The sequence below is a fragment of the Dreissena polymorpha genome, chromosome 4 (assembly GCF_020536995.1).
Source record: "Dreissena polymorpha isolate Duluth1 chromosome 4, UMN_Dpol_1.0, whole genome shotgun sequence".
In the NCBI taxonomy this organism is placed as follows: Eukaryota; Metazoa; Mollusca; class Bivalvia; order Myida; family Dreissenidae; genus Dreissena; species Dreissena polymorpha.
This window is the reverse complement of record NC_068358.1, coordinates 130,235,127-130,259,302: the sequence shown is the minus strand read 5'-3', so window position 1 is coordinate 130,259,302 and position 24,176 is coordinate 130,235,127. Positions and strand designations below refer to the sequence as shown.

General features: G+C 37.7%; 2 protein-coding genes across 2 annotated transcripts; one reads left to right on the top strand and one right to left on the bottom strand.

Moving 5' to 3' along the window:
* The first annotated feature begins 19,113 nt into the window (after nucleotides 1-19,113).
* On the top strand, nucleotides 19,114-20,810 carry LOC127876462 (uncharacterized). The gene is made up of 3 exons (XM_052421768.1): nucleotides 19,114-19,288; nucleotides 19,550-19,795; nucleotides 20,172-20,810. The coding sequence occupies exons 1-3, from the start codon at nucleotides 19,129-19,131 to the stop codon at nucleotides 20,660-20,662; spliced, it is 897 nt and encodes a 298-aa protein (XP_052277728.1). The 5' UTR covers nucleotides 19,114-19,128; the 3' UTR covers nucleotides 20,663-20,810.
* A 1,378-nt stretch (nucleotides 20,811-22,188) lies between these two features.
* Nucleotides 22,189-22,755, bottom strand: LOC127876483 (P2X purinoceptor 7-like). The gene is made up of 2 exons (XM_052421796.1): nucleotides 22,528-22,755; nucleotides 22,189-22,360 (listed from the first exon to the last, which is right to left on the bottom strand). The coding sequence occupies exons 1-2, from the start codon at nucleotides 22,734-22,736 to the stop codon at nucleotides 22,207-22,209; spliced, it is 363 nt and encodes a 120-aa protein (XP_052277756.1). The 5' UTR covers nucleotides 22,737-22,755; the 3' UTR covers nucleotides 22,189-22,206.
* Between the last annotated feature and the right edge of the window lie 1,421 nt (nucleotides 22,756-24,176).

The following is a 24,176-nucleotide window of genomic DNA, read 5'->3' as shown; positions in this document are numbered from 1 at the left end:
TATTTATTAAAAAATTGAATTTTCATGAAATAATTATATCTAAAGTGTTAAAAATGATAATTATATTTGACTGGAAATACTTTTGTGCTATTCATGTTAAAAATGTTAATTATATTTTACTGAAAATACAATTGTGATAATGTTGTTAAGCAAGAAAACTTAAAACTTTCTTTTGTATTCATAAATAAACCCACATGTGTTCTGTTATTATCTGTATTTGTTCAACTGACAAGTCCTTTTTCATTTTTCTCAACCTGCTTTCTTTGGTATTGATAAAATTAATAAATTTATTTTAGTCTAAAGGTAGGGGGAGTGTAGCAAGAATGATTTTTAAATTACAGTCCTATACATTTTACTATGAAATCTAGTCTTTACTATTTAGATTAACATTCCACTATCAGTCTAATATTGTCATACATTATAGATCTCATACTGCAATTGTTCCCAGTTATTGAACTAAGGTTGTCTAATGCTGTATACATATTGAATCACTTGTCATTTTATTTAATACCCAAAAGGGCTATTTCACTATTAAACTAGAGTTAAACTTTACTGTAAACCCTTTGAGTCTATACTTGATAATAAAAATATCTATTCTATGTATAGATTACTTTTGTATGTGTTCCTCTAACATGAGGCAGTTGCCGCCATTTTTGTGCATGAGATTCTCATGCTTGTCTCTACAAAGGGATAAGGCTTTGGATTTTTGAAATTAATCCCCAAGTTCAAGAGACACTCAACGTAACTTTTACCTAAGTCGAGAACAGAGCCATCCCCTCCCCTCTAAACAGTCAATTGTTGTCAATAATTAGAAAGATTTATTCATTTGTATTAGGACTTGTCAAATAAGATTAGATCATTTTATTAATTTAAGTGGTTAAAATATTTATAAAGCAGAGATTGTATTTAACTTGCGCTTATACTGACCAATATAGAGTCTACATAAAAATGTGTCTTGTAAGAAGGTGTTTTGTTTGTAATCAGTATTAAGGGAATACGAAGGGAATCCTGTTACAGAAGTACTATTCTATAAGTAATAAACAAAAGTTATTTATATTAGCTATATACATGTAACATCAACATATTGTAATACATTGCAAAATGCAGGACTTTTGTCCAATTAATTTACAAATGACTTTAAAATAAATAAACAATAAATTTAATGAATTTTAAGTATGAGTTAATTAACTTATTTTAAAGTCTTTAAACAGTGCATGTTAATAACACATAAAAGGTGAAGACTGCCAAGAAAGAATTCACTAATGAGAGGATAATCATGGCAAAGACAGTCGGTGGTCTTCCCAACTCAGAGATTTCCGACTTTAGCCAAGGAATAGTAGAATTGATGTCTGGATTTGCATCTCTTAGCGGAATCCCTGGTGCTTAATTCCAACTCAAGAGCATTATTGCTACTACGCCTACTGTTCTTAGACATGTGTTGCTGTTGACAAATATGTAACATATACTTGGTCGTGGAAACATATTATTATTCTAACTGATAATCATTTACCTCAGTAAGAAGTAAGATTTGTTTTTATGAAGTGTTTGTGCAAAATTATCATCAAGTTTTGACTGAAATAAATGTATACAGTTTTAAATGTATACATATTGATTTTTCTTCTGTTATGATTAATTTTTCATTATGGAAGTGAACCTGTCCTGGAAAAAAATGATCATATTGAATGTATGTTTTTTAATCTTAATTAAAATGGAAATACATGTACACAGCAAACATATTCTGCAACTTTTGTGCCATTATGGTTTTGACTTCTGTCCTTGTGACTTCAAACGTTTTATACAAGGATACTATAAAATGACATGATTTGCTTTCAAGAAGTGTAATCTGTTTTCCAATTCTTTTCACTGCTATTGTCGCCCTTATCTTAGTCAATGGCCTTGCTCTAGCTCAGCTAGACTGAGTCCACATTTTACTTTACGGATCAGACCACTGACACAGCCATATCAACCATACAACTTGTATTAGTTATTAGGCGTGTACCTTTTTCTGGTACTTTTTGCTTTTTGACAATATTGATTACTTTTGAATGAAATGTTGTAAATATTGACAATTGATGTATCTTTCTTGTTCTTTCTGATTTTAACATCATCTTAAAATGAGGCAAGGTTTTCTTCAAAGGCATACCACTGTCACATGCAAATGAAAAAAGCCACATAGACAAGGTGAAGAAAGACTACACAGACAGTGTTAAAACAGAAAATCTGAATAACAGGTTGAAAAATGACACTACATCAATATTGAATGCATTTGGTGTGCTTGAACCAAAGACTGTGGATACATTGCCTGAGTTGGATTCAGCAGAGCATCTAAAAATGCTTGCATCACAGTAGTATAGACGTCCAAGCACTCTCCAGAGAGTTCAGTGGCGTAAAACCACTCATGTGCAGGACTTACAAGATGAAGGACTTAAAGGAGTTTACAAGAGTATTCCTTCGAGGTCACAAGGAAGAATATTCTGGTCAGGGGGCAGGTAAATGTGATAGTTAATGACTCTATTACCCAAATCTCATCCCCATTCAGGAATGCAATAGCTATCTTCAACATCCTAAAACAAAGACCAAGCTTTTTCAGCATATTACTGAAGTTTTCTGATGGCTGCACTGATCAAAGAAACACTTTTGAATCAGTCAAATGTGGCACAATTTGTATTTTCAAGGAGTTGAATTTAGATAGGTGTATCTTAGGAAGATGTGCACCAGGGCACAGTTGGGTTAACCCAGAAGAAAGGGTAATGGGCATATTGAATCTTGGATTACAAAACTGTGCACTTGAGAGAAATGTAACTGAAGATGAAGACAAATTCAAATCCTGTGGAAGCATGGCACAAATAAGAGATGCCATTCGTAAAACTCCAGAACTGAAAGGCACATGGGAATCAACCATCCAACCAGTACAACAAATTGTGAAAGAGAGATTTCAGAGGCTTACACTAAAAGACATCCCCTTCAGAACACCCGAACCTGTACAGTATGATGAAAATGACCAGATACAGCATCACCTACAAAAGTTATTCCCCGATCTCTATCTCTCAAAGTTACTGTTGTGACGTATCCAGTACAGTACGGGCAGGTAAAGTAAGTACGGGTTTTACCCCCACTCTTGCAGAAGTGGGGATCACAAACTGCGTTTCACGCTCTCTTCTGATCCAGTCGTAGACCGAACAAGACGTGTTCTTAGGAGTAGGTATTTTCCCAATCCCTGGCCAGTTTCTACAGTGTTGTATTAAGATTACCACTAAGTTTACTTTATAACAGTAACAGTGCGGGAAGTCCTCGTAGGTCGCCTCGACTCCTGAAGTCTTCCTCTCACACTCCTGAAATAAGGAAAGCTCCCACAAGTACAGAGGCCTAGCCCATTGAAGTGGAAATTAGGGTGGTGACATGTAGTCCGATTAAGGATCTCACTTAACAGAGGCCAAGTCCATGGAAGTGGAAGGCACGGTTGTGACTTGTAGTCCAACCAAGGACCTCACTTCTGAATTACAGGACACATCAGCGGTGGGGGCTTGTAGCTCCACCCTGGATGTTTCAGGGATGTCAACTCTCCAGAAAGATAAAGGTGCAAGTTCAGAAGGGGCTTCTAGCTCTTCTGAGGACCAGTCTAGAGTCCAGTGGGCGGATGCGCGTCCAAAGACTTATAGTCGTCACGATGTGGAGGAGCCCGTTTGCATGGTACCGATGAAAAACCCTGAGTACTCTGTACGGTCAGCTCTCTAGAAAGGCGCAAGATCAGAAGGGGCTTATAGCTCTTCTGAGGATCTGCCTCATCGGGTCCAGTGGGCGGACGCACGTCCGAAGACTTGTAGTCGTTGTGATGTCGAGCCCGCTTATAAGGTACAGATCAAGAACCCGGAGCACCCAGTAGGAATTCTGAAAAGGAATTTTCCGGCGGTAAAGGGAGGAGAGGAGTTGGTAATTTCTATGCCAGTGCTAAAAAGGGCTAAGACCAGCGATCTTGCCCACGCCAAAGAGAAGGCTGAGGAGCGCCAGGAGGTGAAAAAGAAAAGTAGAAAAGACATGCTGGGTGCCGGGTTGTACGGAAGAGGCGAAGTACTTAAATGCTCATGCTTTTATTGAGCACATCCCTTCCATTTTCAGCAAAACGCTGGATCCTACTGATGAGCGAGTACTCAGAGAGAGGAGGAGTGCATTAAGTCAGGCTGGAAGATAGCTCTTGGGAAAACCAATTACGCTGGATGAGTTGGTGGCGTTTTTTGTGATGCAGAAGATGCTGAGCATCCTGGACAACACATCAATCTCGGAGCGGCAGGAGGCAGCTATGAAGGAGTTTTGTAAATTCCTTCATGAGCCTATTCCGGAAAAAGTCACTTTGGAACCGTGCAACTCCGTGGGTGCGCTACTGCACTGGAAGGTATTGTTACTCCTTGCAGCTTGTTTGTCGGAGGAAGAGAGGGCCTATTGGGTACTAAACTTCCAGGCCCCTGAGGATGCACAGCCAGTTGCAGAGGCCATACTAATCCAGCCTAAGTATCCTGAAGCGTTTGACGCCCATTTCCACCTTGACAGGACACTGCACCGGTAACAGCTTCAGCATGGGGGAATGAAGGACATGATGGATGCAGTTTCGGTAGAGGAGAGTAGGCGAACATCCCTTGTAGGGGGCATCTCTATCTACTGTGACCCAGAAACCTACCAGACGGATCAGCACCTGCATGATCTTCCGCAATACATCTCTGTTGGGGTGGGTATCCATCCACGTCATGCGTGTTATAGCGTGGTTCAGGTAAACCAGGCAGTGGAAAGGTTCCAGAACCTGCTAGCTAATCCTTGCATGGTGGCTTTTGGAGAGGTTGGACTCGACCACTCAGAGCCCATGAAATACTGGGCATATCAGGTCGAGATGTTGGAGAAGATGCTGCCGTTCTTGGAAGATAGACATGTGCTGGTGATTCACTGCTGAGGAATGAAGGGTGATTGCGGTGCAGAAGCGTTTCTCTTGCTCCTCCATGTCCTGAAGAGGAGGCATCATCCGATACATCTGCATTGTTTCACTGGCAACAAGTATGTCCAGAATCCGTAGCTAGAGAGGTTCTCACCGACATACTTTGGGTTCACCAACAAGGTGAGGACATTCTCTCCGGACCAGATGGCGGCACTACAGAACGTTGAAGATAGTCACCTTCTCCAAAAGACAGATGCTCCTTATTTCCCAGCACCTGGATCCAGAGTATCGTTTACCCAACCAGATATCCACAGTGGCCGAGATGGTGGCAGCACATCGGGGAACTACTGTGGAACATGTGTTGGAAATCTCTGTGGCCAATGAAAAACATCTTTACCAGTCTCAGTAGAGACAAGTCGGGCTTTGAGCTCACTGGTTCTCATCTAGCGGGTCCCAGCTGGGTTTTTAACTCGCTGGGTACTCACTGCCTGAGGAATTAAGCCTTCTTCAAGAAAACCCTCCTTCAGTTGGTCTGCATTTAGTGGTTTCCAGCTTGGTTTATTACTCGCTGTGTACTAATCTAATCCAGTAAAGTAGAAGTCATTGGGTCTGTGACTCATGACTGAAAATCAACAGAATCCAAGCAGTTTGCGACAAAGAAGACGGCCAGAAGTAGGGCTTATAGCTCTAATTGGGAAAATCCTGACCACGGACTAAGGTAGTGAAGAACGGTGCTGGAGAGAAACCCTCTTTTGGTTGTGGGACAACCTTTGTAGAGTTACTTGTAATTGCTGACCCCCTCATGCAGATAACTCCCAGACTTAGTAAGGTCCTTTTTTCATAAAGTTGGGGGGAGTGTTGTGACGTATCCAGTACGGTCTGGGCAGGTATAGTAAGTACGGGTTTTACCCTCATTCTTGAGGAAGTGGGGTTCAAAAACTGCGTTTCACGCTCTCTTCTGATCCAGTCGTAGACCGAACAAGACATGTTCTTAGGAGTAGGTATTTTCCCAATGCCTGGCCAGTTTCAACAGTATTGTATTAAGATTACCACTAGGTTTACTTTACTACCTTTTCAGCAGTACCATACTTGTTAAAATGGGCATTTTTCCTGAACTGCAACAAGAATTATTCGTCACACGCCATGTTTTCCCTGTTAACTGAATTTTATACTTTTCAATTTTCAGTGACCTCTACAACTCCAGTCAAAGAACGTCCAAATGAAAGGGTGATAAAAAAAAGAGACAAGCTGACAGATGGTAAGTAAATTTCCTACATATTTATATACCCAAGGATGTCACTAAGAATTGTTTAATAGGAGCTCATTTGATTTGTATGTACTTTGTATAGGTTATCGTTTATTTATTTAGAATTTAATGGAAATTATTGCAAGTTATGCAAAGCAGAGCGCAACAGTAACTTCTATAAAATTCAAAATAAACAACCATAACAAAACTTACAGTTTGTTCCTCTTTTTAATCTTAGGCCAACCTAAACAAATTGTTTGTTTGGAGTTACCCCGAGTCAAAGCGACCCAGTTTTTTGCGGTGGGTCGATCAGTCTGGATTATATTATATTTTTTTATTCCTTTTCTACACACACACACAAGTATATATTACACGATACAAAATCGGACTTCAGCAAGACTAAAAAAAGTTGAGTTGACAAAATTTGTGCGAGTCTGTTGGGTAACTCCAAATAATTTTTTAATGTCAGCCTTAGCTGGAATATTTTTCAATTTTCAGGGACATTAACACCAGTCAATAATGGTTCCAGTGAGGATGTGCACTTACAGGTGGAGAATCAACGACTCCAATCGATAATGGTTCCAAAGAGGGGGATGAAAAGGTTGTTGGAAAAAAGGACAAGCACAAACAAGCAACAGGTGGTAAGGAAGTAAATTCTCCATATATTCTTAAATATAAGAAACATAAGAACCCACTACCTTCAAAGATATTTACGGAAACAAAATCTTACTTAAACATTGATTTTTCTTAGTTGAAAATTTTCATCCAGCACTGAAACTTGCATTTATCAGTCTTTGAGTTGATAAAATTTTATTTCGCTATATCCCAACTACAACTTTTTCATTTCTTGGCCTAGGTGAGTTTGATTATACTATACAATTATTGCATGGTAATTTCTATTGACCAAAATTGCAATCAATAACTATTTTATTATTAAATCCTGCATGCATGAAAACAATGTGTGGCAAAATGAAAATTTCATCTAAAGTTTTAAGTTAAATTACAGGAAAAATGAATAATGTTACATCATCATACCTTTCATTGATTTCCAAGCCAATTTACTTTCTCCATCCACTACGTTTCCATCTTGGGGAAAAAACATTTCGCTTCACTGATCATTGATTGCGCTGAACTTACACACAATATTTATTCATTTATTTATTTTACAATGCAACAAACCCTTTAATCTAAATACAATCTATATCTTGCTTTAAAATTTGCCCGTGGCATGCTAATTTATCTTTGTGAACTAAACGGTTAGTTTTGTCCGTCCTTTTATTTTTCCCATGCATGATGTCGTTATTCATTAAAGCAAATCGGCGCATGACTGTTTTCGAACCAGGCGATTGCGCATGTGCAAGTGGTCAATATGTGTTTTTAGCTCCGACTCTATGTCAATACCACAGGTGGAAGTAACGTACCCTGGATAGTATTTTTTTGTTATTTATTTTTTTAAGAGCCCAATATATTCAAATAAATACATAAAATCATGTTTAATGAGAAAAAAATTGACAAAGAGCCGTGAAAAAAAATCCCCACCCTTTGATATTGGAATCATAACAAGGTCATTAACTAGAATTTATCATAGACCTGTCTTCGCGGGCCGCAAAAATGTCAAAAGTAGCTTTAATCAAAAGCATCTATTGATCCTCCTATGGGCAATTGGACAACCTTTCAAAAAAAGTTCACTATAAAAAAATCTGTCCAGCCGTTAACTCACAGTCGGTCGAAAACCGAGCAATATTTCGAGTCCGTTTGTCAACCCAAATAAATCTTCTACAGACTTTCAAACAATATTTTTGAGTTTTTGCCCCTTAATCGATAGCTCGCGTCCTATTCCTTTAAAACAACGTGGCGTGTAAAATAATGCATGCACATGCAACCACTTACCCCTAAAAACTTATTCCAATACAATCAGAATGATAAGTATTTTTCCTTTATTTACATTTATTAAAACATCGTTGTTGTTGTTGATTGGATATTTATGTGCCTGGCTCTGTCAGTGTAATTCACTGCAAAGCCGGGTTCAAGAGCGATGGCTTCTTTCGTTTTCAAGTAAATCAAATTTAGAGTTAAAACAGTTGTTGCAAAGAAAATATAACATTTTGGAATAAGTTTTTAGGGGTAAGTGGTTGCATATGCATGCATTATTTGACACGCTTCGTTGTTTCAAAGGAATAGGACGGGAGCTATCGATTAAGGGGCAAACACTCAAAAATATTGTTTGAAAGTCTGTAGAAGATTTATTCGGGGTGACAAACGGACTCGAAATATTGCTCGGTTTTCGACCGACTGTGAGTTAACGGCTGGACAGATATTTTTGAAGTTAACTTTTTTTGAAAGGTTGTCCAATGGCCCATAGGAGGATCAAGGAATGCTTTGGATTAAAGCTATTTTTGACATTTTTGCGGCCCGCGAAAACAGGTCTATAATAAAGCCTAGTTAATGACCTTGTTATGATTCCAATATCAGAGGGTGGGGATTTTTTTTTCATGGCTCTTTGTCAATTTTTTTCTCATTAAACATGATTTTATATATTTATTTGAATATATTGGGCTCCTTAAAATATATATATATGAAAAATACTATCCTGGGTACGTTACTTCCACCTGTGGTCAATACGTGAATTTATTGACTAAAATGTGATCGCAACATGGATTTACCAGTGTCTTTGCTATGGACACAATTGTCAGTGGCAATATATATAGCAGGGCTGGGATCTCAGACCTTTGGGCTATCTTGGCCCGGTTTTACAATCAAAGGGTATTTTTTATGTTAACAATCAAAGTGTTTTCTTTTTTACTGTTTTTGAAATACTCTTTAATATTTTCAGTGTCCACAACGACTCCAGCCAATAATGAACCCAATAAAAACAGAAAGCTGGCAGGTGGTGATTCAACGACTCCACTACCATTCAAAAGTGGCTCCAACGTAGGGGTTGACAAGAGCAATGGAAACATTGACAATCACAAACAGCTGACAGATGGTAAATACATTTTCACATTTTCAGCTCACCTGGGCACGTAGTGATCATGGTGCGTACTCATGATGAGCTTTTAGGATCTTTAAAAAAACTTTGTTTTCTTATACTCAGGTGAACGATATAGGGTCATCAAAGAACTTTTCAGAATACTTGCTTGATTTGCGTGCATTTGACATTTAAGCTCATCTGAGTTTCACTGCTGTAGCCTCAAAAATATGAAAGAGATGCAATTTTGTATTCAAATTTTAATTCTGATCTTGGCAGACAGATACCTTGACCCACTGACCTACTTTCTTGTTTTTGAGGTTACAGTAATGAAATGTTAAACATGTGTGCAGTTTTGCATGCAGCATTTATTTTGCAGCTGTTGCACTCTTTAAGGGCATTTCTTGTTTCCTTTAACAGCTGTCCTCCAACAAAAAGCCCAAACAAAACTTGCAGAATCCCTGCTGCTGAAAAGAAAAACAGGTGTGCAAAACGATACACACAAAGAGTAAGTGAATACCTCTAACATGTTTGCAGTCAATAAGGCCACTCTCCAAAATTCTATTTCAGTAGTATGTTTCTGCATAAATTTCCCAGTTAATAAGCTATAGCCTCTATATTTAGAAGTAACATGGATATTATATTGGGCTTGAATCACTGTAATCATTTTAACTAGATTCCAACATGTAGGTGGTTACAATACCATCGGTTGTGTTGTAACGTGAGAGATTTACCAAAACATCTTCCTAATTGCTTCAATATGACTGAAAGATGGCTGAAGGCGGCATAAAACACCAATAAATCAAATCAGGATAATAGCTTTTGCATCACTATGGCCTCATTTTAAGCCCGTGTGTTTTGAAGAAAAAATCTGGCTATTGCCATAACTGCGTCTGTGTCAGGGTCGTCCGCATGCAAAAACTTTGATGTGGCTCATATCTTGAAAAGTATATAAGATATCGACATGAAACTTCATAGGTAGTTAGATCTCATCGACCAGCACACAAAGAGTCGGGCGTTGGAACCGCTAGCGGCTCTTGTTAGCTAGACTATTTGACAAAACAGCAATTTATTGTACTACACCTGGTGTCGCTGGTGGCGTTATATAGATGGCAGGGTGTAGTTAATACCCGACAATTTATTTTTGTTCTGTCTGAGGTTTATATTACATTGAAGGACAAAGGAAAAAAATTCTCTGAAACTTAATTAATGCTCCAACTCTTAAACTTAAAACCACATCCTCAGTAAAACAAGCAAATTCGTTGAATTGATATCCCCCGCCTATATGCTTCTGGACACAAGAGTATTATATTTGACACTCAAACAAGCATTTTTTCAAGATACAAAGGGCCATAACTCCGTTATTAGCAGATGGTGTACAATGCCATTTGGCGTGCATTATCCTCTTATCCATATATATACTCATACAAAGTTTCAATGAAATCCGCCAAAGCACTTCCAAGATATGGCTCTGGACACAAAAGTGACAGACGGACGGACAGCCGGACAACGCCAAAACAATATCCCTCCGCCTCTGGCGCGGGATATATACTCATACCAAGTTTCAATGAAATCCGCCAAAGCACTTCCAAGATATGGCTCCGGACACAAAAGTGCCTATAGTAAAAAGCATTTTTTCAAGATACAAAGGGCCATAACTCTGTTTTTAACAGATTGTATACAATGCCATTTGGCGTGCATTATCCACTTATGCATATATATACTCATAACAAGTTTCAATGAAATCCGCCAAAGCACTTCCAAGATATGGCTCCCGACACAAAAGTGCCTATAGTAAAAAGCATTTTTTCAAGATACAAAGGGCCATAACTCTGTTTTTAACAGATGGTGTACAATGCCATTTGGTGTGCATCATCCTCTTATGCATATATATACTCATACGAAGTTTCAATGAAATCCGCAAAAGCATTTCCAAGATATGGCTCCGGACACAAAAGCGCCGGACGGACGGACAGCCGGACGGACGGACGGACAACGCCAAAACAATATCCCTCCGCCTCTGGCGGGGGATAACTACTGGTTGAGGACTATTATCACATCCTGTAACAAAAACATGTCTTGTTTGTTTTTCAGCTGTGTTTCTAAGAAGGAGTTCAATGCCCTAAAAGAAGATTTCCGTACACTTAAGGACGACTTCCGTCGTCTCAAAAGAAAGATCAGATCAGACCAAGAGCAAGTCGACTCAGATCAACCACTCGAAAAGAAGAAAAGTCTGTCTACTGCTCCACCTAAAATACTATTGACAACATCTGATGAGAAAGAGTTGGCAATGTCATTGAATTTGGAAACACATACACGCCCATCGTCATTGAAATCGGAAACACCAACAAGCCCATCGGAAATGTTATCATCCAATGATGAAGTAAAGTACAACAATCACACCATGTCTGACTTAGAAGATTCCATTTCACATGAAGATAATATGTATTCAGCCGTCAAAATTCTGATGTTAAAGCTTTTCCCAGAAAGCTACATAATATCACATTCCGTAACAGGAAAAGCATCTAATTCAAAATTAGATGCCAAACCACGTACAGTTTGACCGAAGGCTGTATAACATTTTTCTGTCGGTCATTAAAAACAAGTTTGGGTCAATAAAAGATGTGACGGCTTAAGTGCACGCCGTACAAAAATTTATTCAAAAACATTATACAAAGTAAAACATTTTAGCAAAAGAAAATTGTTTTTGCACTCCTGTATTTGACATGCTTATCTGTGTGAGTGTTGCTAGTGATCTTCAATCATCAACTTGTATCATAAATGAAAATATTGCATGTTTTGTGATTAATTCAAATGCTCATATTATTTATGTATCACCTTTAAATATCTGTTGCATTTTTTAATGATAACAAGCTCTTAAGCAGTTTTAGGACCTTTTTAATGAAGTACATTGTTGTAACTCACTTAACTTCAACAGAAATGAATAATATTAATTTTTATGTTTTTGTTAGCAGCACCTATATCCTTCACAATTTTTACCATGTTTACAAACTGTTGAAGAAGTTGTATTGGTGAAGTAGTTTTTATGCCCCCGAAGGTGATCGCACTGTCAGTCTGTCTGAAATTCTGTCACACTTTGCATTAAAGGTATGCTCCAGTGATAAAATAAGGTACCGTTTTTTCCCTGTTTTTTGTTAGATAATAGTTGATTTTAACCATTTGTCGTCTTTTATCGAAATGTGACGTCTGAAAAGACTATTTTTACCGACTAATCAGAGCCCGGTATTGCACCTTCGCAAATCGATTTTCGCCATTGGCCACGCTCGGTCTTATTCGTAAGTTACGGTTGTGTGACGTCACTCTACGGACTCCCACTTTGTTTTGATTATACACGATAGCGAACGCGAGATATTTTGACGAACTTTTTTTATATTTTGGACCTGAAATGAGCCATTCGCATTGCTGTGTTGGTGGATGTGTCAATAGGAAGAGTAACGATGTTAGTTTCCATACTTTTCCTCAGAACTTGGCCCAAAGAAGACTCTGGATTCGTGGAATTCAGACCACAAGAGCCGAGTGGAACGGGCCAAAGATGGCGACAACCCAGCTAGTCTGCTCTATGCATTTTACGTTAGAGTCGTTCTCTTCATCAACAAGGACGAAGTGGTTGCTGGGTTTGCCGTGTAAGCCAGCCCTGAACCCAGATGCAGTACCGACGCTGTTTGGAAATAATGTTCGAACAAGTAACCTTGTTTCAGAGGTGCAAAGGCCTACTGTAAGGAAAAGAGAAGTCCAGAGGGTAAATGCTATTATGGTTTCACTTGTTGATAATGCTATTTGTTTTGTTCTTTTTAATAGAAATTAATATAAAACAAGAGTGCCAAACTGTCACAAGATACGCCCGTTCGAAGGTTTTGAACACCATGCTCAATGCTTGAAAGTGTCCTCAAGACCTAGTTATTGACCCGGCATGACCCATATTTGAACTTGACCTAGATATCACTTAGATGTAACATCTGACTAAATTTGGTGAAGATCAGATGAAAACTACTTCAATTAAAGAGCGGACAACATGCTTAATGCTTGAAATGCACTATGTGACCTCGTTTTTGACCCGGCATGACCCATATTTGAACTTGACCTAGATATCACTTAGATGTAACATCTGACTAAATTTGGTGAAGATCAGATGAAAACTACTTCAATTAAAGAGCGGACAACATGCTTAATGCTTGAAATGCACTATGTGACCTCGTTTTTGACCCGGCATGACCCATGTTCGAACTTGACCTACATATCATCTAGACACAACTTCTGACCAAATTAGGTGAAGATCAGATGTAAACTACTTCAATTAGAGAGCGGACACCATGCTAAATGCTTGAAATGCACTAAGTAACCTCGTGACCTAGTTTTTGACCCGGCATGACCCATATTTGAACTTGACCTACATATCATCTAGACACAACTTCTGACCAAATTTGGTGAAGATCGGATGAATACAATTTGAATTAGAGTCCGGACAAAGTGGCGCCGTTGAAAATGCACTAATTGACCCTATGACCTAGTTTTTGACCCGGCATGACCCATATTCGAACTTGGCCTAGATATCAACTAGATACAACTGCTGACCAAGTTTGGTGAAGATCGGATGAATACAATTTGAAATAGAGTCCGGACAAAGTGGCCCCTTTGAAAATGCACTTATTGACCCTATGACCTAGTTTTTGACCCGGCATGACCCATATTCGAACTTGGCCTAGATATCAACTAGATGCAACTGCTGACCAAGTTTGGTGAAGATCGGATGAATACAATTTGAATTAGAGTCCGGACAAAGTGATGCCTTCCGCCCGCCGCCCGCCGCCCGCCCGCCCGCCGCCCGCCCGCCCGCCGCCAAGGGGTTTCACATAATACGTCCCGTATTTTATACGGGCGTATAAAAATTATAGCTGTTACTAAATTAAAATTGTATAAAAGTTAATCGATAAAGTGGTTAAATTATTTGTTATGCTTATTTTGAAATATTGTTTAGGGTAGAAATGGTAGTAATTGCATTAATGCCAATAATAATGGAACATAAATCGCAGAATTTATTTTAGTTTACTAGTTCAACAGTCCATGTTTTGCACGATGTCATATAAAAATGCGTCGTATAACAAAACAATTATTATGTAGGGCTTCCTCTGGCTCAAAAATTACTTTTGCCAAATTGTCCTTGTTTTTTAAAGTGTAGATGTTACAAGTTAAAAATAGTTCATGCTGACATACAAAATTGTTGAGAGATCCAAATATATTCATATTTTAGATCCTGAATGAGCATACAGAGGCTAAGCAGCAGATGGTGCCATCACATGTGGGCAAGAGTAATCTAGTGCCATCTGAGCTGGAAGTGCAACGGCCCCAGATTGTCTCAGTCCAGACTCTGGTAGAAATTTGTTAATCTTCATTTATTCATCTAATATTCTTTCATTTATTATTATATATATTATTATATTAATATATATATTTATTTTGTTGTTATGCGGTGCTAACAGGAGCTTATAATTTTGCTTTGCTTCGGTTGTAACTAAGAACACAAAATTTGCCGGGTCTATTTTTAAATGTTGTGCAGGTATATAAATGAAACTATATTCATTGAAAACTTATTATGTTTACAATGTATAATATCCCCGAAATTTTTTGTTGGTGTATAATACATGCATGTTTGTCTCGAATATATTATTTTGTGAAGCCACACGTTTTCTACCAGTATCATGAATGATTAATGTTTTGCTACATAAATTATGTAATAAGTTATATATATATATATATATAAAACACTTAACACATTTATGTTGCCCGAAATGATTGGATAAAATTTGGCTGAATCTCTTACAAATTTGGTTACAAAAATCAAGTTGGCTAAAATGTTGGCTACTTATAACTTCAATCCATAGTGGCCTCTAGCTGTTATTTGCCTAGACAAAAAAAGACTATTTATTGTTACATATAATTATAATTATATAATACGATACCTTTTCAAATTAATGTTTTTTCCTAATCGAAAGTCAAATAACCCTTACAGATTGAGTGCACTGAACCAGCTATTTAACCAGAACTGCAAGATGAAGTGGTGGACCTAAACAACAACAGCAGCAGCTTTGATGAGGATACGCCTGTCGTTGAACTGCAGGTACGTGCTGTTATTTAATTATTAGTGTGTATTTGTTTGCTTTTAAAAACATTTTACTGATTGTAAATGTCCTGCCACAATTGGTTATAGAAGAGTAAATCAAGCGAAACGAAAGAAAGCAATAATATGTATATGGCTGTTATAAGTGTGTATGCAAGATCTTTACAAATGTTTGGTGAACAAAAATTCACTTCTTGAAACTTTATATTTATACTGTGCAGTAGGAGAACCTTTCAGAAGAACATGTGTCCAAAAAATTTAATGAAGCACAATATTTAATTTGGAAATTACACTCTACTGTACTGTGTACAAACAGTCATTGCATCATGTATCATGCATGTACATCGTGATACTATATTTAGATCTACAGACCACGCTGATCATTATTGCTCTAAATGGTAACACGGATCATTATTGCTCTAAATGGTAACATGGCTCATTATTGCTCTTAATGATAACATGTCGCTATTAACTAATATTTAGGATTCACATCTTATTAATCAAAAATGCTCCGATTGTTCTGAAACAAGAATGTAATGGTTGATTTTGTGCAATGCATAATTTCACTAGCTAGATTTAATGAAATGCAACACCACCCTGTTCTATAATTTGGTGTTGTTTTTTTCAACATATTGTGATTAAAATATTACAGATTGATATATATTTAAATCTCACTTTAATTGTGAATAAAATAATTGCAGCGGCATGAAGAAACACTTTTTATGTAGTACTAATTGTTTTCATACAGATAACAGCCCCGCAAAAGAAGCAGATGTCAGCAAAGGGTTGCCAAACTAATATTAAAATACGTGAAAGGCATGCATCAAAAGGTAAGGAAATATCAGAAAATAGAAATATGAAGTTGATAAGCATACATTTGAAAATATATTAACTTGGAGTGATATTATACTGTTGTTTTTATATACGTTAGAACCCTACTTTCAAGGAAATTGTATAAGATCCAGCTTCTTTTTGTTACTTTTGTTTTGGTTAAAAAAGCATTAACCTAATTAACCAAAGTATAGGAATGTCTGTGCAACTGTGTCAAAACAATATTGTTGTAATGGCCACTATTCTCCTAAGTATCATAACTATTGTTTTCAAACCTCAGAAACTTATCCTTCAAATATCATATTAGTTTTTGTTGCTTTGTTTCAGGTACACAGACTCTTGGCAAGCATGCAGTCAAGATGGCTTCGGTTGGGGTCCAGTGCCAGACCACAAATTGCATGTCAGTCGGTGTCCAGTGCAAGTTACTGTCTTCGGATCAGAGCATTATACTAACGTCAACACCAAGGAAGGCACCGCCCACCACCTACAGCAACCCAATTGATACTTCCTTCCAGTCTGTTTTTTCAGCCGGTTATGAGGATGATGTAACTGCTGACCCTGACTTCCACTTAAACCAGACGTGCAGCAAAGAAGCAGATCAAGAAGAAGTAACAAAGTAATTCACATGCTAAGTGTTGTTCACCTTATAAACTAAAATTGAAACAAGGGACAAAGTAACAAAACCAGTCTGACAAAGGGAGACAACTCAAACTGAACTGATTGTTTATAATTAACCCCCTTTGTTTCAAAATAAATATATTTTTAGTCGTGGCGACCTTGACCTTGGAGATATTGATGTAATTCTTTCGTGCGACACACCGTCCCATAATGGATAACAAATGTGCAAAATGATTTGAAAATCTTACATTCGCCAATCTAATACTCAGTTTTGTCCGTCAGAAAACTTGGTTAAAAAGCCGTCTCCAGTACTTTAAATAATAAAACTTCTTATAATCAGAGCTCCAGATAAGGTTTTGGGTCAATAAGTTTTCACTACAAGATTTTTTTCGCAATAAGTTTTTTTCCCAAATTCATCATCTTCAAATAGTTTTTTTTCTTATAATGAAAAATATATAATAACAAACTAAACTTTTAACTCCATTGACCTTTGTATGAGCTACTGTGTGCATACCGGTCCCTTTCTGGATTTAAAAGCCTTCTCTCGCCCAGACAGACGCCGCATTGTGTTTAATACAAGAAGAACATTTCAAATGAATATCGGCATCCGAGCCTTTTATCTTTAACCAGGGAAAGTAATTTGTCTATGCCGAGATCTGTTTTTGAGTGATACCGCGATGTTTGGGTTTGGAGATCATCGATTCCACCTCATCAACCGCTGTTGACACTATATAAGATCATAGACTGCCAACAATAGACTTTGGACATTGTTCTCGCCACGAAATGAAACCAAGTATACTTGGCGCTGTCGCAGAATAAAGTTTCTGTTGAACGCGTCCACGCTTTACAGCCGCCTTGTTTAATTTTGTAAACAGAAGAGCGGAAAAGAAATGCGAATATTACTGGTTTCAATCAACTATTTCACGAATCCGATATTGCATATCTCGTTAGCATTTAACTTTCGGAGCACAGAACTCGGAAATTTCATACGATCAAACGGCCGGTCGTAATTAGGATCTGTCTGTCTCAATTCGTTTTGATACGATGGATTTTGATTTTCTTTTCGTTTTTCTTTAAAAACAAATCGTAATAACGATAAAACGAAGCTTATCTGGAGCTCTGTATAATGTGTTTATTTATTTTTATGCCCCCCTTCGAAGAAGAGGGGGTATATTGCTTTGCTCATGTCGGTCCATCCACCAGGTGGTTGTCAGACAATAACTCAAGAACGCTTGGGCCTAGGATCATGAAACTTCATAGGTACATTGATCATGACTCGCAGATGACCCCTATTAATTTTGAAGTCACTAGGTCAAAGGTCAAGGTCACGGTGACCTGAAATAGTAAAATGGTTTTTGAATGATAACTCAAGAACGCATACGCCTAGGATCATGAAACTTCATGGGTAGATTGATCATGACTCGCAGATGACCCCTATTGATTTTGAGGTCACTAGTTTTAATTTGCTTACACATTTAGAGAACAAATTTGAAAAATTGATATTATTGAATGACTTATACAGAAATGTACATGGGTATTTTTGTAACATGTTAAATTAGTGAGTTTTTACTGATAATTCTTTGCAATAGATTTTGAGCAAAATGCTGTTTTATTTCAGAACTGATGTCCGAGAGCAGAACAAGTACTTGGTATTTGAAGAGAACCTGCTTGAGCTGTTCAAGACGTGCCTTCAATGTCGGTTGCCTGCAGCAGGACACATCAGCCTCATACATCGCCATAAGGCAGACGTGTGAATGTGGCTACTCACGGCGGTGGGAGTCCCAGCCAAAAGTGCAAGACATTCCAGCTCGGAATCTGCTTCTCAGTGCAGCAATACTGTTTGCTGGTTGCACACCTACAAAAGTGCTGAGACTTTTTTCTTTTATGAACCTACTTTGCATTTCGATAAGCACATTCTTCCAGCATCAAAGATCATTCCTGTGGCCAGCTGTGGAGGCTGTTTGGAAAAAGCATACATCCGCTGCATTGACTGCCATCAGGGAAGATGGCAGGAGTGTCACACTAGCTGGCGATGGCAGATGTGACAGCCCTGGACACAGCGCTAAATATGGAACCTATAGCTTGATTGACATAGCAACTGGGCATGTCATAGGCCTTCATTTAGTGCAGGTTAGACATTGGTCTTAGTTCAATGTTTTATACCAGGTTTTCATTGATTAGATTAAATTATCAATAATTATATATCTCTTGCTACTGTGATTCCATATTTCAGTGCCAAATTTCAGAATAAGGTCATGCTTTACAAGACACAGAAAACAAAAACACTAGTGGTTTATTAGATATATATCATGTTAATTGTTCTGTTTGTGATACCCATTTATTTTTCATTGGAATTTAATTTGTTATTAATTGACATTCAGAGCAATGAAGTGGCATCCAGCTACCACATGGAACTTGAAGGGTTGAAGAGAGGCATTGCTGCCTTACAAGAGATGGGGATACAAATAAAAGAGATTGTAACAGATCGCCACATGCAGATACAAAAATGGTTGAGAGATAACCATCATGAGATCAAGCATTCGTATGACGTCTGGCATGTGGCTAAAGGTATCCAGGATTTTAACTATTTCATCTGATTTTATTCATAATCAACTTTGAAAAGAGGCTTCAGTTGAATGAGGTTGGAGTTGTGTTATTGTGTACTTCTTATTAAATGGGATAAGTTGATATAGTCATCACATAGAGAGGATACACTACATTTAGTTCACTGTAAGACATAAAAAAAAAAAATTTAATCAACAGCATTTTTATTTCTTTTTAAGCTATTTCACATGAAACTGCATGTGGTGTTGTTTGAATGTGTTTAAGCTGTCAAGAAGAAGCTGGTTGCCCTGTCAAAGCAGAAGGATTGTGATCATCTCTTCAAGTGGATAAAGAGCATCACGAACCATCTGTACTGGGCAGCAGCCTCCACTTCAGATGAAGATGGGGCGGTGATCGTGTCCAAGTGGAAGTCTGTCTCCAACCACATACAGAACATCCATCATCGCCATGATGGTCCCTTCACCGACAGTCAACATGAGGAGCTCGCTGATAGGGATTGGTTGAAACCAGGTTTGTTTTTATCAAAGAGGTTATTTTAAATTAAATGCTCTCTGAAGTACAAGACTATAGGATAAAGCTTGTCCGTAAGCTGTCCCAAATTGTGTCCGGACAAAAACTCTAAAAATATTTACGAACACGAAACTTCATGTAAATAGATCTTATTGAAGATGTTTATAGCACATAAACCATAACTGAAGCATCTCATTCTTAATTGTACATGTACTTGGAAGTTCTCTTGTCACATGATATATCGCCAAAGCACTCGATAATGCTGATGCCTTTTCAATTTTCCTTCCCTCTAGTTGTGACATATATAGTTAAAATAGTGAAAATATGAAATATATTCTAACTAAGATTTTGGTGACCTTTTTAAACCCTTTTTCAGGAAGCAAAGCAGCTGTGAAGGTTGAGGAGATAGTTCTCAGCAAGCGCCTTTGCACAGATGTGGCTAAACTGTCAACTGGCTACCAGACGTCTACACTGGAAAGTTTCCACGCCACCATTAATCACTTTGCCCCAAAGATGATGAGCTTTTCATATCATGGGCAAGCCTGTAGGCAGATTATCGCAGCACTTCATTTTAATGAAAACGTCCACAGAGAAGTGGCAACAAATACGGACGGGACAGAGAAGCATGTGGTTGTATTTCCAAAATACAAGAGTGGGGATGATTTCTCAATGAAACCAACAATGGTTGACCAAACGTTTGATTATGTGGACAAGCTCATGAATATGGTGTTTGAAATATGTGAATCGAACCAACCGACAGTGATGGCAACACCTGCTCCACCTCCATTAACAAATGGCAAGCGCAGACCCACAGAAGAGGAACTGCAAACAGTTGTGGCAAGGCGGTTTAAGCGTTTATGCTACTAGTGTGTTAGTGTTGTCAAAAGGCATTCGTGGTGCACACACACAGCTATTTTTAAACATTATGTTTGTGTCTTGTTTTTTTAATGTTTGTAGGTGCTATTAATTCTCTGAATGTTTGTAAGTGCAAAGATTTTCTATAAGCTCATTGCCTGAAGTGCTGTTGAGGCAATGTATAGAAATAGTAATTGTTGTTTGTTTCATTTGCTTGATTATTGATAAATACTACACACAAATTATTTCGGTCTTAGTTGTTACTGTTGTAGCCGTATGTGCACATTCATATGAGCACACACGTCAAATAGACCTTCCAGGTTTTGATAACTGAATAAAATTGTTTAAAAATTTAAACGTTGTCCATGTCCAATGCATATACATGGTACTTTTTCGAAGAATCTCAAGTAGATTTTGAATTCCTATAATGTATCTATTAGGAAATTTAGCAAATACAGTGTTAACATGATACTCAAGTTTGTTCAACAGGGTTCACAGGATCACAACGGAGTCTTTTTTATTTTCATTTATATTTTTAGAATACTTAAGCTATTTCAAACTTCAATTTATTAAGATATTTCGGTTTTATCAGGTCAAAAATGGCCATAAAAGAAGACACCAAAATAATTTATGTATGTTTAAATATAATAACTGCAAGTGTATAGCCCTCAAGTTCTCTGAAATACATTAGATGAGCATGATCAAACAATTACATTTGAAATTTATTTCTGAAGCAAACGATAGAAAGTACCCGGGTATAGAGAATTGAGCCTGCGTGGCAGTCTTCTGGTTCAGGGAGTAGGATAAAACTGATACTTGTATCCGATTGGTGATTGGAATATTTTTTCTCAATATTTAATGTGTTGAAATTTCGAAAACAAAATACATTAGTCCAGAGGAAAAATATTGCACATAGCATATTAAGCCCAATTATTGACACATATAATTTTGAAGAGGTAACTGATAATTAAAAAAAAAGGCTAAGCATTAACAATAATAACAAATGTAACTGCTGATACTTTAATGTCAGTTTCAGGATATTGACTCGTGGCGGCTTTTAAGGCAAATAATGCTCCATTGGTTGTTGGCTCGGGTACTTCTTACATGTACTATGTTGTAAAACGCGCTACCGATTATCTTAAACAAACTTCTCTTTTTAAAAAACTGTATCAACATGCTTTGTGAGTATGAGTTTCGATAATATAGAGGCCATTTTACAGGGAATTGACATAAATGTGAATATATTTAATTTAAAAAAATAGCCAACAACGACCGATTAAGCTTTAAATTTCCAGGGTACGTTTTAGTATACTTACCGTACCTGGGGTACATGTAAGTATACTTAAGAGTACCCGGGGTACATGTAAGTAGTACCCGAGCCGACAATGACCAATCGAGCGCAAATAATCCTTTGTTGCTTACATTGCTTTACAAACAATTGCAATATTTGTGGTTGTTGTTTCTGACAAAAATAACAATAAAAATACTCTACAATTTTATTTCAAATAAATATTCACAAAATCATACAATTTTACAGGATAATGATGTTCTCATTCTTAAGTTTGCCATTGGAAGCCTCTGTATTGGTCCGATGGAAACTGGTCCCTTATTCTTTGGACGCAGCAAGCTGGGAGTACAACACGTACTTCTTTTCCAAGAAAACCCCAGCACCACCTTGCAAGCTGCCTATAACCAACATACCGCATGCGCCTGAAAAAAATTAGAAAAACAAATATAGTAATTGTTACTTAAGAGTATTAAAGCTATACAATTTGTATGATCCTATTTACGATCCACCAACAGATTCCAACGAATGATATCAAAATAAGCTTAAGCAAATGTTTGTTGTTGATGGAACAACAATTATAAAAACTTACTCATTAGCCTGGTGATGCATTTGCCCATACTGCTGGACATACTGGTAGTAGGCCGTTTCCAGGACATACTGGTCAAGACAGACTGTCCGGAAGCCTGGGTGTTCTGTGATGCACTGGAGGGCTTCTTGTGATTCACTGCTGAAGCTGTCACGTTTCATGTCGACATTCTCCACCTCTCTGCAGCACACTGACTCCACCTCACTGTCCATGGCTGGGCAGTTTGAACAAAGACACCTGAAATCAAAATCATACACACAAATAAATCACTGTGAAATCCATAGTTTTGGATGTTGTTTCACAAGCAGTTGTTAATAAAATGTTGTATCAATACAATATGTACAATACGTTACTGTATTGCATTCAAATAATATATAAGATAGTAAAAGTAACACAAAATTTAAAAACGATCGAAAACTTTAAATCACGGTGATACACCTTCTACTTATATTTTAACATAACTATCAAACGAGGTACGCTTTTATAACGGATCAAGATTGCAGTTGATGTTTCGATAATTAACTTGCTACCAAGTGTAAGTTCGGCAAGTAAGAAAAACGCATAATCAATATTGAAATTCACCGGTAATTTAACGTACCAATTCGAGTTGCCTCGTCGGATTTCCACTTCAGGCACTTGTTCGCCTGGCAATTCAGGTCGTCTATCGCCGCGATCTTCCTCATTCCTTCTCAATATCGGTTCAAACTGATATGGCTGTGCATTTTCTTCAACATCAGACATCTCATCTTCAGTTAACGACTCGGAAATGTAACTATTTCTATCGCTTGATCGGCTGCTGTCGCTGTCCCCCATTTTGCTTTGTTTGGAGTTGTCCTTAGAGTGACGTCACCGTACCGATGAATTCCTCGCTAGTTTCCGGAAGAATTTCCGGTAATTTCCGTCCAGGTATTATAAAGAGTGTGATTTATGACCGATTTCGCAGGTAAAACGTCGGATTTTTCCGTAAATTTTTAGGTTAAATGCAACTATACTATGATTCAATCTTGTTCAAAGCAACTTGATATTGTGGCTGGAGCATACCTTTAAGGTTTCGAAAAATGGTCATAACTTTTGCAATATTGATCATAGCAACGTCATATTTGGCAAGCATGTGTATCTCGTGGAGCTGCACATTTTGAGTGGTTAAAGGTTAAGGTCATCCTTCAAGGTCAAATAAAAAATCAAAGCGGCGCAGTAGGGGGCATTGTGTTTCTGACAAACACATCTCTTGTTCACATTGCATTTTCAGTTATTTGGTATTTCCAGTGTGTGCATCAAATTTTATTTGATATAACTTGTACTAGTGTGGAAATTATTTGGAATGGAATGTAAAAGAGATAAGGGCATGTCATGTTAAACTTAAGGACCTAGAAGTAAAGACCTATTCAAGTTTAAAATAGCCTGTAAATGACTGCAAGCCCAGGCGAAATGAAGGCCATATATATGACCATGGTAGACCATGGTCGACCATGGTCATATGACCATGGTAGACCATGGCCAACCATGTTTTGTTAAATGGCACCACGGTCTTTGACCATGGTCATCATGACCATGGTATTCAGGGGTGGCGAAATCTCAAAAAACTATACTTGTCCACGGACAGCCATTTAGGAAATTTAACTTGTCCGTTGCTGAACTACACTTGTCCGTAA